At 41.0% G+C, this 12,131-nt stretch overlaps 1 protein-coding gene across 1 annotated transcript in view; it reads right to left on the bottom strand.

Annotated features, from left to right (window-relative positions):
• Window positions 1-767: 767 nt before the first annotated feature.
• LOC133380023 (heparan sulfate glucosamine 3-O-sulfotransferase 3A1-like) overlaps window positions 768-12,131 on the bottom strand; it is a 120,132-nt gene continuing 108,768 nt past the window's right edge. Inside the window, exon 2 of the mRNA XM_061616471.1 lies at window positions 768-1,878. Coding sequence (XP_061472455.1) covers window positions 1,260-1,878 — 619 coding nt within the window. The 3' untranslated portion in view covers window positions 768-1,259. The remainder of the gene's footprint in view (window positions 1,879-12,131) is intronic.

Below are 12,131 nucleotides of genomic sequence, written 5' to 3' on the forward strand. Positions count from 1 at the left end.
ATTATTCTCAAGCGATCTACTACCTACTTTCCCTTCTTTGTTTGGGTGATTATAAAATGTTTACCCAGATGTTTTATGGCCCAAGACACTGCCAGTAAAGGGTATAAGGCTAGAGATGGGACATTCAGAGCCCCATCCCATTCAGAGGCTGAGCAGGCTGGCTGAAGGTAGTGAGTGGTGACCTCATGACCCCTTGTGCTTAAGTGGGGGAGATGATAGAGAAAATGACTTAGCTTTCTCTTTCCCTCCTGTTGACTGTGCATCTCAGCCCAGCTGTCACTGGGCTCTGAGTAGAGAAATCGGAGCTAATATAAGGCTTAACAGAGACAACAGGTGGGTACGTTGGGGGTGGAGGGATAAAGCTTTGAAAAGCCTTTCAAACTATAATGAAGATACTTTATCTTAATTAGTTTGGATATTGGATCTTCTTTGAGAAGACAGCTACGTTTGGAGTGATATGTTTGGACAAGGCCTCACACCACTCTTCTGTAAATGCCTAATGACCCATTCCCAAGGGTGCGCTTTAGCTTCAGTAGAAGAAACAGAGATCTGTTGTTGCATCTTGGGAAATGATCATGTTGTACAAGCTGGAGAGAAGCCTCTTCCTGATTGTGTTGGGCACTATAAGGGTGCATGCCAGGGATTCTATGACTGGTGCCTTTATTAAGTCAGGCAGGGAGCAAGCAAGTGAAGAACTTTGCAAACAGAACAGCCCCCTGACCGCAAACCAAGCTGTTTACTGAATTCATATCATGAAACACTCTCAAAAACTAAAATGAAATGAAAATAAAACGCACTCCAGACTCATGATATACCTCTGAGCCACTTTTGTAATGACAACATCAGACACATGGTATAGCAATAGCACTAAGAAATTATCTTGCAAACCTGATGATTTTGATCATTAATGTGACCGACTAATGCCATTTTGTTAAAAATCTGGGCACCAAACCCAGAATTAATGGACAAATGGCTCCAAATTACTTCATAAAAACTTCTAAGATTCAGATGGAAAACTGGAAATATGAGGTCCTACATTGGATGCACTGGCCAGGTCTCAACTGACAGTCTTGTGGAAGCGGATGCTATAAATTCTGACTAATGAAACAAGAAAAATAGAAAACCATGACATCTGCATCAAAATGAAAATATTAACCGGAAGCACCAGACATTAGCACAAATATTAATTTCCCCTCTCTATTGATATGTACAAAAATATATTTTTCCTTTTTATTTATTTAAATTATTTTTTTCCAGCCTCAATCCCAGCCAAAGTCATGTCCAGTCATCTGGTAGAATTTCATGTTGAAAGGCCTGTAGAACTCCCGCAGCCTCTGCACCACTTCCTGGTCTATACTGGGGTGGGTCCGCCCTTTCGTTTTGCCCAGGCAGTGGGGCTTGCTGCTGCCTTCAGCCTTTTTCAGGCACGGGAAACCCTTGGTTTTGTTGAAATAGAAGTGTTTATCTGTGATGATCCTCTTGAGACCCAGAAAGTCCTGGACTCGGCCTAACTCGCCTGCCGGATCACTGATTAGCCTCTCCCCACTGACAAAAAGGATCTGCCCAATGGGGAAGTACAGGAGCCAGTTTTCCAGATGCTTGGCGTAAATGCCAATCTGGATGGCACTCCAGGAGGTATCAATAAGGCCTGTAGTCCTGTTTTTGAAGGTCAGGCTTTCAAAGGTGGGGATGTCAGGCTTCTTGGAGAGAGTTTGCGTGTAGTCCGAAATGGCTCTGGTGACTGGGTCTCTCACCACCACAATGAGCTTGGTGCCCTTTGACATGGCAGAGATGCGAGCCGGTGCTTCCTTGGTGACAAAGTAGCTGGGAGTTTTCTCCATGGTGATCTGCCCATCAAGAGTTCTTGGCATCAAATCCCTAATACAGAAGAGAGGAGAGTGAGAAAGAAATTGTTTTTGGAAAATTGGGTTTCAGTAGTAATAGTTTGGTTAAGGTCTCTTATGATGGAGGCCAGTCACCACAAACATATTAGCACATAGTAGTTACCGTTAGATTGCACTTGCTCATAGTATTCGTAGTCCTGCTTTACTGCACACCAAATCACAGTATCACAGTACCACTACACCCTCTTTCAAAAGCTTTGCTATGGAATGGTAAATCTTACACAATGAGGAAATCTCCATTAATGTGTACAATGTAACTATTATGTTAGCACTATTCCACAAGCATATCAATATGTACTGTATCCACACCCATCATGCTAATATGACAATGTGGTAAGTGCCAGACCCAAATTTAAAATAACTTTTTGCACAGAGTAGCTTTGATATAATTCCTGCTGATACAAACAGGAACTGGATGGGTTTCAACTATCACAAATTGCTCTGGAAGGTTATTTTCCTTACACTCTCATGCTATTAGAACTTGGAGTCACTCAATTCAAATTGCCAGGTAGCAGGTTCAGTACAGAAAAAAGGAAGTACAATTTCACACAACACATAATCATCATCTTATGGAATGCATTACCTCAGGCAGGAATGGGGAACCTATGGTGCTTTATATACTAATGGACTACAGCTTCCATTATCCCCAGCCACTGACCATGCTGGCTGGGCTGCTAGCAACTGCAGTGTGACAACATCCGGAGGACTGCAGGTTCCCTGTTCCTGACCTAAAGATATGGTGATGGCAACTCACTTAGGTGGCTTCTAAAAAGATTACACAAATTAATGGAGGAGAGGTTTACCGACAAGCTATTAGAATCTGGTGCCTGCCGTACCCGAAGTGGCTGTGGCAGAGTGGCTTTTATGGCTGCTCAGGGAATAGAGGGGGCTGGCAAACAGCTTCAGCGTGCTGATGCACATTGCTCCAAGGCCAGGGAGAGAGCGGGGCTGATGTGTGGGCTATTTAAGCTCACCCGACCCCTGGCCTCTTCATTCAGCAGGCTGCCTACCTTCCCACCCTGCTGGCAATGCAGGCTGTTGCTAGTTGCCTTTTTGGGGGGAGGGGGCAGTAGGATCAGCTGACTGACTTTTTTGTGGTGGGTTTACCTAGGGTGGGTAGCCATTAAATAGGTTAACTGCAGGTAGGTGTGGGAAATTATGAGGATGTTAAGGTTTGGTGAGCACTCTTTGGCATCTCTAAAGAGCAAGGGTATGGACCCAAGACCTACCTTCAAGAGCTGTGGGACTTGCTGTCAGGGAGCACCTTGGGGGCCAACCTGCCTGGAGTTGTGTGGCCCTGGGAGGTGAAGCAGGAAGGCCTCCCTACTCATCTGAAAGGATGGAGCTAAATGGACAGGGTAGAGGAAGGGCTATCCCTGGGCCTTGACAGGGTTTGCTTGCCCACAGTTTGGCTATTAGTTAGAGCCTGCACCTTGTTTCCACTATGCAGATCTGTTTGGGGTTTAATAAATTGTTTCATAAATAAAGGTGGCCCAACCTTTATTTGTGTCTTGTCTCTTATTTCCCTTTGTGGTCTCAAATTATAACCAATTCCTCCCTGTTCACATGTTGTATAGCTCTGAATACCAGATGCCTGGGATGGACGAACAGGGATGGCTAATGTTTTTGTCTCCGCTTGTGCGTTTCCTGAAGGTCTCTGACTGGTCACTGTTAGAAAAAAAGATGCTGGACTCAATGACCCATTGATCTGATTTATCAGGATTCCTATTATGTTCTTATATGTTCTTTATGTTATTTACAAGGTTCCAGGGTAATTAAAGCAGATGACTCATTTCATTATCCATCTCATAACCAAGTACTCCTTGTGTTTCACTGCACGTTATCAGAAATTTCAGGATCAGAGACAGAAGATAGATACATAATCCCAGTACAGAGGCCTGCAAGAAATGCAACATTTTCTGGCAAGATTACAGTATAGAGTCTTGTGCTTTAAATCTTTCTTTCGAGAGGATTTTATGGTTTCTGGTGACTAACTCTTGTGAGAAAGAACCTCCCTTTAGGTAGCAAGATGGAATTTTTAGAATCAATTTCCAGGTCTCTGAATTTGTTGTGTCTTACAAACTCTACACATTTCACAAAAATAGTCATGATTAGTCTACACAATAAATATCCATGGTATTCTACACACACCTTTTCCTTACCACCATGCCCAAGCTATAAGTACTGTCATGTGAATGAAACAGAATATATTTTAAAAGGGCATCAGTAAATGGCCATTTCAGTTTATGTCAGTGGTTACTTCTGAAGCCTCTCAACTGATATTTTTGAATGCTCTGCCAACCCAGATGTATTATTTATGTAACAGATGCACCTCACTGTGAAGTTTGAGGATGGTTCAGCAACTGCGGAACTGTGTTTGAGGGTCTCGGCTGTATACCAGCAAAATATGATCACACACAGCGGCTGAGAAGCTGATCCTCACTAATAACCTATTGAGTATTGCTAAGACTTCATCTGAAGAACTATGTTCAGGTTTAATGAACATTTAAAAAGTGGGATCTGAAGAGTATGAGGGTTTACAGGGTAAGTCTTATGAAGAAAGTCAAAAGGAATACTTAATTTTTAGCTATGAGCAAAAATTTTTTGAATCCTGCCATTCCCCCAAGGAAGTCTCAATAAAATTTTAGCCAAACCCATAGGTAAAGCTAAGAAATAGGCTTGGTTTTAAGTTGAGTGGAGAATGATGTGGTAGAATTCGATGAAAGACTTTTATCATGCACTGTGCATTTTGGACTATGGGTGGGAGATGTCATTTCTGAATGCACCTTGCAAGTTAAAAATGAAAACAACAGTGGAAAAGATTCTGAAGCAGTCAGCACCATTCTGGGCTAACTTTCTGTTTGATGGAGTTTTTGTTTGTTTTACACCAAGGGAAAAAACAAAAATGCACCCACCTGAAGCAGTAATGTTCATCCTGCCACCTCATTCCCCTGAGGGTGGAGCAAACCATTGTCGAGGTCAAGGATACTCAGCAGCCTTCAAAGCTGAATGGGGATTTGAATATGGGTTTCCCAGTCCAAATTCAGTACTCTGTGGGTTGTATCCTGTGCTGCTTGCATTCCACTCATGGAACAGACTTCCCCTTCCTCTCCTCTCCCTGTGCCCCTTCAAAATCTGCTCTAGAGGGTCCTCCAACCCCCTGGAGCAGAGTTTGAGGGTGCACAGGTGGCTGCAGGGGACAGGAGGAGAAAGTTCCATTGTGTGACTAAAAGTCTGTTCCACGAACTGAACGACAGCATTGCACAAAATGCTATGTACTTCTCCACATCGATTATTGAGTTTGGGAGGGAGGAGAAGACGACATGTTTTGAGTTTTCAGACATTCAAAGGGATGTCAGAAAGGAGAGATGAACAATTGTAGTTTTAGGCAGAATGTGAGTGGGTAGGTGGGAATCCTAGCAACAAAAGCAATTCAGCAAGGAATAATCTGCCTGAAGGAAACTAGGGATGCTTGAGGAATTTGTTCTTTGCAATTTCTGATCATAACTGACCTGATCTACACTTCTCAGACTAATGTGCATATAGCAACACAGTTATCTTTTGGATTTTGCACTTCTGTGGGTTTTGCAATGCACTTCTTGGCTAAAAAAAACCCTTCCAAAATAGTATAAAATGAATTTTTTATTATGTTTCTTTAGAAATGCATCCTATACACACACACACACACACACACACAGATATATATATATATATATATATATAGAGAGAGAGAGAGAGAGAGAGAGAGAGAGAGAGAGAGAGAGAGAGAGAGAGAGAGAGAGAGTTTTGAAAACAACAAACAGCACTTCACCCAAGCTTGCTCTGGATCCCTATAAGGATTCTGTTAATCACCTAAAAATATACGCATGTAATTGTGATGTGATTAACAAACCAGAGGTTTTTATTGTAATACCAAAACGTTTCAGCTTCCACCTTCATTAGCTCCTAACAAACGATGTATCACCTGTGCGTACCACTCCAAACGCTGTATCACCTGTCTGTACCTCAGGGAAACAGATATTTTTACAAGCACTAGGACAGGTTGGACATATTACATCAAACAGAACATCACCTGCAGGTCCTGCAATATAATTTGTCATCGAATGCAAAAGACCAGGATGTCATATGCAATACATAGGAAAAACCACAACTGACCTACGCACACGCTTCAGAAACCACAAATCGGCAATCTTAACAAAAAAAAGTGGAGCAACCAGTTGCAAAACATTTCAACATTGAGGGTCACAGCCTGTTGGACTTTTCTATAACAGCTATAGAGATGCCAACAGATCCAGCAGCATTGACTAAAAGGGAGAACTTTTGGATATACTCTCTGGACATATTGGCACCACATGGCCTGAACCTGGAGGACAGTACCAGCATCACTTAGCTTCTGCAAATGAAGCCCTGCTGAGCATTCCATCCTCAAAGCTCTATAACTGCCACCTTGGTAACAGCATTTGTATGTTAGCAGCTGATGAAGGCAAACGTTTTGGTATTACAATAAAAACCTCTGTTTTGTTAATCACAGTTGTGTGTGTGTGTGTGTGTGTGTCTGTCTATCTATCTAAAGAGAAATCCCCTCTAGGATGCACACCTTAACATGGTAAAGGGGTTTGAGAGTGTTGAAGAAGCTGAGAGCAATGCCGTCAGGAGGCTAGACCAAGAGGCGGAATGGTCAACACTGAGACACCAGACTAAGATGCATGCAAACTCAGAGGAAGGCAATGGTAAACCACCTCTGAATACCTCTTACCACAAAAACCCTATGAACAGAGTATCCAAAATGCAACACAAGATAGTGCTGCAAAATGAGACCCACAGGTCAGATGGCACTCAGCGAGCTACTGGGGAAGAACAATGGATAAGCACGAGTAGCGCTGTGACTAATGATGCAATTGGGTCAAAGCTGAAAGGAAGCCCAAAGGATGATGCGCATAAGTCCAGAGTTGTACAACATACACAATACGAACATGGAATGTGAGAAGCATGAACCAGGGAAAGTTAGAAATTGTCAAGAAAGAAATGGAACACATCAGCATTACAATACTTGTCGTAAATGAATTAAAATGGATGGGAATGGGACATTTTTAACCAGGCAACTACAAAATAATTTCTCATCTCCTGAATAAAATAAGAAGAAACAGGTTGCTTTAATAGTGAGAAGTGAGGTAGCAAAAGCAATTAGGAGCTATAACGCAAGGTCTGAGTGAAGGATATCAATGAGATTAAAGGGAAACCTATTAACATAACCATCATCCAAGTCTATGCTCCAACGACCAACACAGAAGAAGAGGAATTGGAGAGATTTTACGCATTTACGCAGAAGTACAGAAAGAAATTGATCACATCCCAAAACAAGATGTTCTGATAATCATGGGGGACTGGAATGCAAAAGTAGGGAACAGAGAAGAACTAGGAACTGTGGGAAAATGGGGTTTAGGAGATAGAAATGAAGCAGGAGAGAGACTTACTGAATTCTGTGAAGCCAATAATTTGTTTCTTGCAAACACATTTTTTGAGCAACCAAAAAGATGACTGTACACGTGGACATCACCAAATGGTCAATATTGGAATCAAATTGATTATATAATTGGTAGCAGAAGATGGAGAAAACAAAAGCAAAAGGAGACAGAAACATGGTCAGAACCTTAAATGCAATAATACAGCAACTAGTACATAGGGACAAAGAGAACTATTACATTACAATAGTTATTGTACAGAAACAGAAGAGGACAACAAAAAGTTAGAACAAAAGCCCTATTCCAAAAGATTAGAGAAATTAAAGAGAAATTTAAACCAAGAGTAGGGATGTTGAATAATCAATGGGAACACACTGACAGACTGAGAGAAATAAAAGGAAGAATACTGAAGAACTATATAAAAGAGATGCAAGGATGACAGATTCACTGACGGAGAAACTGTAGGATGAAGAACCAGAAATTTTAGAATGTGAGGTGAAAGCTGCTGTTAAAATACTTGGAAGAAACAATCACCAGAAACAGATGGCATACCAATAGAGTTGCTACAAGCTACTGTGACTGAATCTGTCCAAATTTTGACAAACAACAAATTTGTCAACAAATATGGAAAACTAAACAATGGGCACAGACTGGAAGCATTCAATATATATCCCAATTCCAAAGCAAAGGGATCCCAAGGAATGCAGTAATTATCAAAATATCCCATGCAAGTAAAGTAATGCTCAAGATTCTACAACAAAGGCTCTTACCATATATGGAGCAAGAAATGCCAGATGTCCAAGCTGGATTTAGAAAAGGAAGAGGTACCAGAGATCATACTGCAAACATATGTTGGATAAGGAAATGGACCAAGGAATTTCAGAAGAAAATCACCCTGTGCTTTATGGAGTACAGCAAAGCCTTTGATTGTGTAGATCATGAAAAAATATGGAATGCTTTGAAAGAAATGGGGGTGCCACAGCATTTGATTGTCCTGATGTGCAACCTGTACTCTGGACAAGAGGCTACTGTAAGGACAGAAATTCAGAAACCAATTGGTTCCCCATCGGAAAGGGTGTGAGACAGGGGTGTATTTTATCACCCTATTTGTTTAATCTATATGTAGAACATATCATACAGAAAGCGGGCTTGGACCAAGATGGAGGTGTGAAAATTGGAGGCAGAAATATCAATAAATTAAGATATGCAGAGAATACTATACTACTAGCAGAAACCAGTAATGATTTGAAACGAATGCTGAAGAAAGTTAAAGAGGAAAGCACAAAAGCACGAGTACAGCTGAATGTCAAGAAGACTAAAGTAATGACAACAGAAGATTTATGTAACTTTAAAGTTGACAACGAGGACATTGAACTTGTCAAGGATCATCAATACCTCGGCACAGACATTAACCAAAATGGAGACAATAGTCAAGAAATCAGAAGAAGGCTAGGACTGGGTAGGGCAGCTATGAGAGAACTAGAAAAGGTCCTCAAATGCAAAGATGTATCACTGAACACTAAAGTCAGGATCATTCATACCATGGTATTCCCAATGTCTATGTATGGATATGAAGTTGGACAGTGAAAAAAGCAGATAAGAGAAAAATCCACTCATTTGAAATGTGGTGTTGGAGGAGAGCTTTGCGGATAACATGGACTGCAAAAAAAGACAAATAATTGGGTGTTAGAACAAATTAAACCCAGAACTATCATTAGAAGCTAAAATGATGAAACTGAGGTTCTCATACTTTGGACACATAATAATAAGACATGATTCACTAGAAAAGACCATAATGCTGGGGAAAACAGAAGGGAGTAGAAAAAGAGGAAGGTCAAACAGATGGATTGATTTCATAAAGGAAGCTACAGACCTGAACTTACTAGTTCTGAACAGGGTGGTTTATAACAGATGCTATTGGAGGTTGCTAATTCATAGGGTTGCCATAAGTCATAATCGACTTGAAGGCACATAACAATAACAAATTGAGAGAAAATACTTCCAAAAATATGTAAATATGAATTTTCATGGGGATTTTTTAAAAATAGTGGAAACTTTTGTGGAAACAGGAGCAAATAGACTTACAAATAAACATATGTGAAACTGACCTTAGCCAAAAATGGACTCATCTGTAAATCCCTAAAGGAAACGACCAAAATGTTGTGAGGGTTTGGGTAAGGAACAGAGATGTGAAGGCCCAGGGAAAAAACTGGACAAATTCAGGGGTTGGGAAAGGGTGTGTTCCCCCCCAATCCCCCCCCGACCTTCACATCTCTTGTAAGGAGTAATTGCAACATTATTTCAGAAGTCCAAAGTTGTGATCCTTAATTCAAGTATATAACCAAAATGACTTGCAAAATAAGAGGTGACAGTGGGACAAAATAAATTAGTGAGAACACCTTTGGAAATGTTTCCATTATATGACTTCTAGCCCCCTTAAAAAACTATAGCTCTATTTGACTTAAGAGCACCAGTTGTTGGATTGTATCCCACTAAGTATCAAGAAAACAACAACAGAAAGTCTTACTCTGAGCATGTTTCATTATAAAAAGTGTAGTGATGAAAAATCATAGTTCAGGGGACTCAATCTATACATTTCTATATACTTACATGGCATCCATGTGGCAACTCATTAAACTGCTCCCTCTGAGCATTCATCACATTTTAAAATCACACTTCAGGATGGAGGAGGAATGCTTTTTATAGCAGACTGACCTGATATGACACTCCTGTATTTGCTTACAGATTGGAACCCAACTCCCAGTCTTATCTGCACTTACCCGGATTTTGCAATGCTGTTTTGCTGTTTCAAAAGTTCACACAAAAATACATATTTCACATAAATAGTATTTTGTGGGGGAATGTATTGAAATGCATTGAAAAAATGTGTTTTGTGTAAAAAGTGCATACAAAAGACATATAATTTAAATACAGACTTTTCATGCATTCTTTCCAAAACTCCATGCAAAATGGGACAGAATGAGCTTATGATGGAGCTCTAGCAAAAGTGAAACAGGAGGGAATGAAGATACTTGGTCCATCCTGAAGCAAAATAGACTAATGTGATTACATGGACAAAGGTTGCACTGAAGACTTCTTAGGTACTGCATCTGAGCATGCCCCAGAAGCCCTTACCGTTCTTTATTGTTTTCAAACATGTGAAACAGACTAATAACTATTAGGAGGCAATGGGGCATTGCAGAATCATCTATTTTTAAATAAAGACCTTTGTGAGCTTCCTCTCTTGAAAATGATGCTTACAGAAAGGGTCAGCCAAAACCAAGTCCCATAAAAACAAACAAGGATGTTCTCAGATGATTCACAATAGGGCCAGCTACAGCCAACTCCAACATTAATGATCTATTCTGATGAATGAGAGAAGCTACTGAAATGCTACCCTAACAAACCAAACATAAAAGGGTAATTGCTCATATCTTGATTTACTGGGGAAATCAAAGTTTTAGGTGGCATCTTTGTAGCACAGTGATCTTCTTCAGAATTTGGAGATGAATGCAATCTTTGTCTGCTTGTGTAGGCACTTGGCAGGCTGAAACCACAGACTACATGTTGATGGGAGCCACTAGGCATGTCCTGCCACAGCTTTGGAGAGATTAATTGATGACAAAGGCATCTTTCATGGACATAAACAGCAGCCTGCAGGGCGTTTTTGAATGGGTGGTATCTGGATTTTATTGAGAAGAAGCCACTTGAAAAGATCAGAGCCACAGAAATATTTTGGCAAACACAATTTCAAAATGATTTTTTGCCAAAATAAATGGACTTTGTTTTATTAAATTTAGGAGGATTTGGGGACAGCAGGAGGTGTCTCTGTTTATTTAGTTGAAGAGGATGACTTCTTTGAAAGAGACTATTTGTGAGATGTTCAGACTAAATTCAGAGTCCAGCACAGCCTCAGTTCTACCCATGCAGCTTAAAGCCATGCTTCAAGTATGAATGAAGAAGACCCAAGGCTAAGGCCTCAATGGAAGTTTAGAACAATACAGCTTGAAGTTTGAGAACAATGCACATCTCTGTTAAATATCCCCCAAACTGAGGGACACCAGCATCTGCCCCCCACCAAAAAACTTTGACTGTTCATGAGGCAATGTCGAGAGCCTGATCATGTAAGCAACAGCATCATCCAATCCATCCAGTCTCGTTTAACTGGTTTGCTGAATGAATTTATTACATACCTGCATTCTAGGTATGAGCTTTCACTGAGATGTCTGCCAATCTGGTTCCAAAGGTTTGATGTGCTTGTTACTGTTTGAATGCCAGACTGGAGGAAACTGAAGCTTTTCTATGCAGTACCAGACAGTGCCACTTACTGGGATGCCACGGGAGTGGGACAGGGCAGCAGTGTCGATGATGTTGTGTAGATGCACCAGTTTAGCCAATCTGGTGCTCTTGCCAGTTTACCCACCCTATCAGGAGGATGGTGATGTGGCACTGCCCCCCCAGCGCTGGCCACTCCTGTGAAAATTACTAACAACCTTGATGATCTTTCATCCTAATCTGCATAGCATGTTACAGTCAAGTGGCAATAATAGGATGTGCAAGTTAAGATCTTAAAACCATCACCCCACATTTATGAGTTTCACGTAAGGACAGAATTTGCACATATTCCCTGTGGGGCATGCATGGGTTCCCAATGTGAATACAGTTTTCACAGTTCTTCCAAGGTACTGGTCTCAGAGGGAGTGTGCCTGAGGGTGTGCATCTACTGAGACCAATTCAATGCCCTTTAGATGCCAGGGTGAACAGA

This window comes from Rhineura floridana, chromosome 3, assembly GCF_030035675.1.
Source record: "Rhineura floridana isolate rRhiFlo1 chromosome 3, rRhiFlo1.hap2, whole genome shotgun sequence".
NCBI lineage: Eukaryota > Metazoa > Chordata > Lepidosauria > Squamata > Rhineuridae > Rhineura > Rhineura floridana.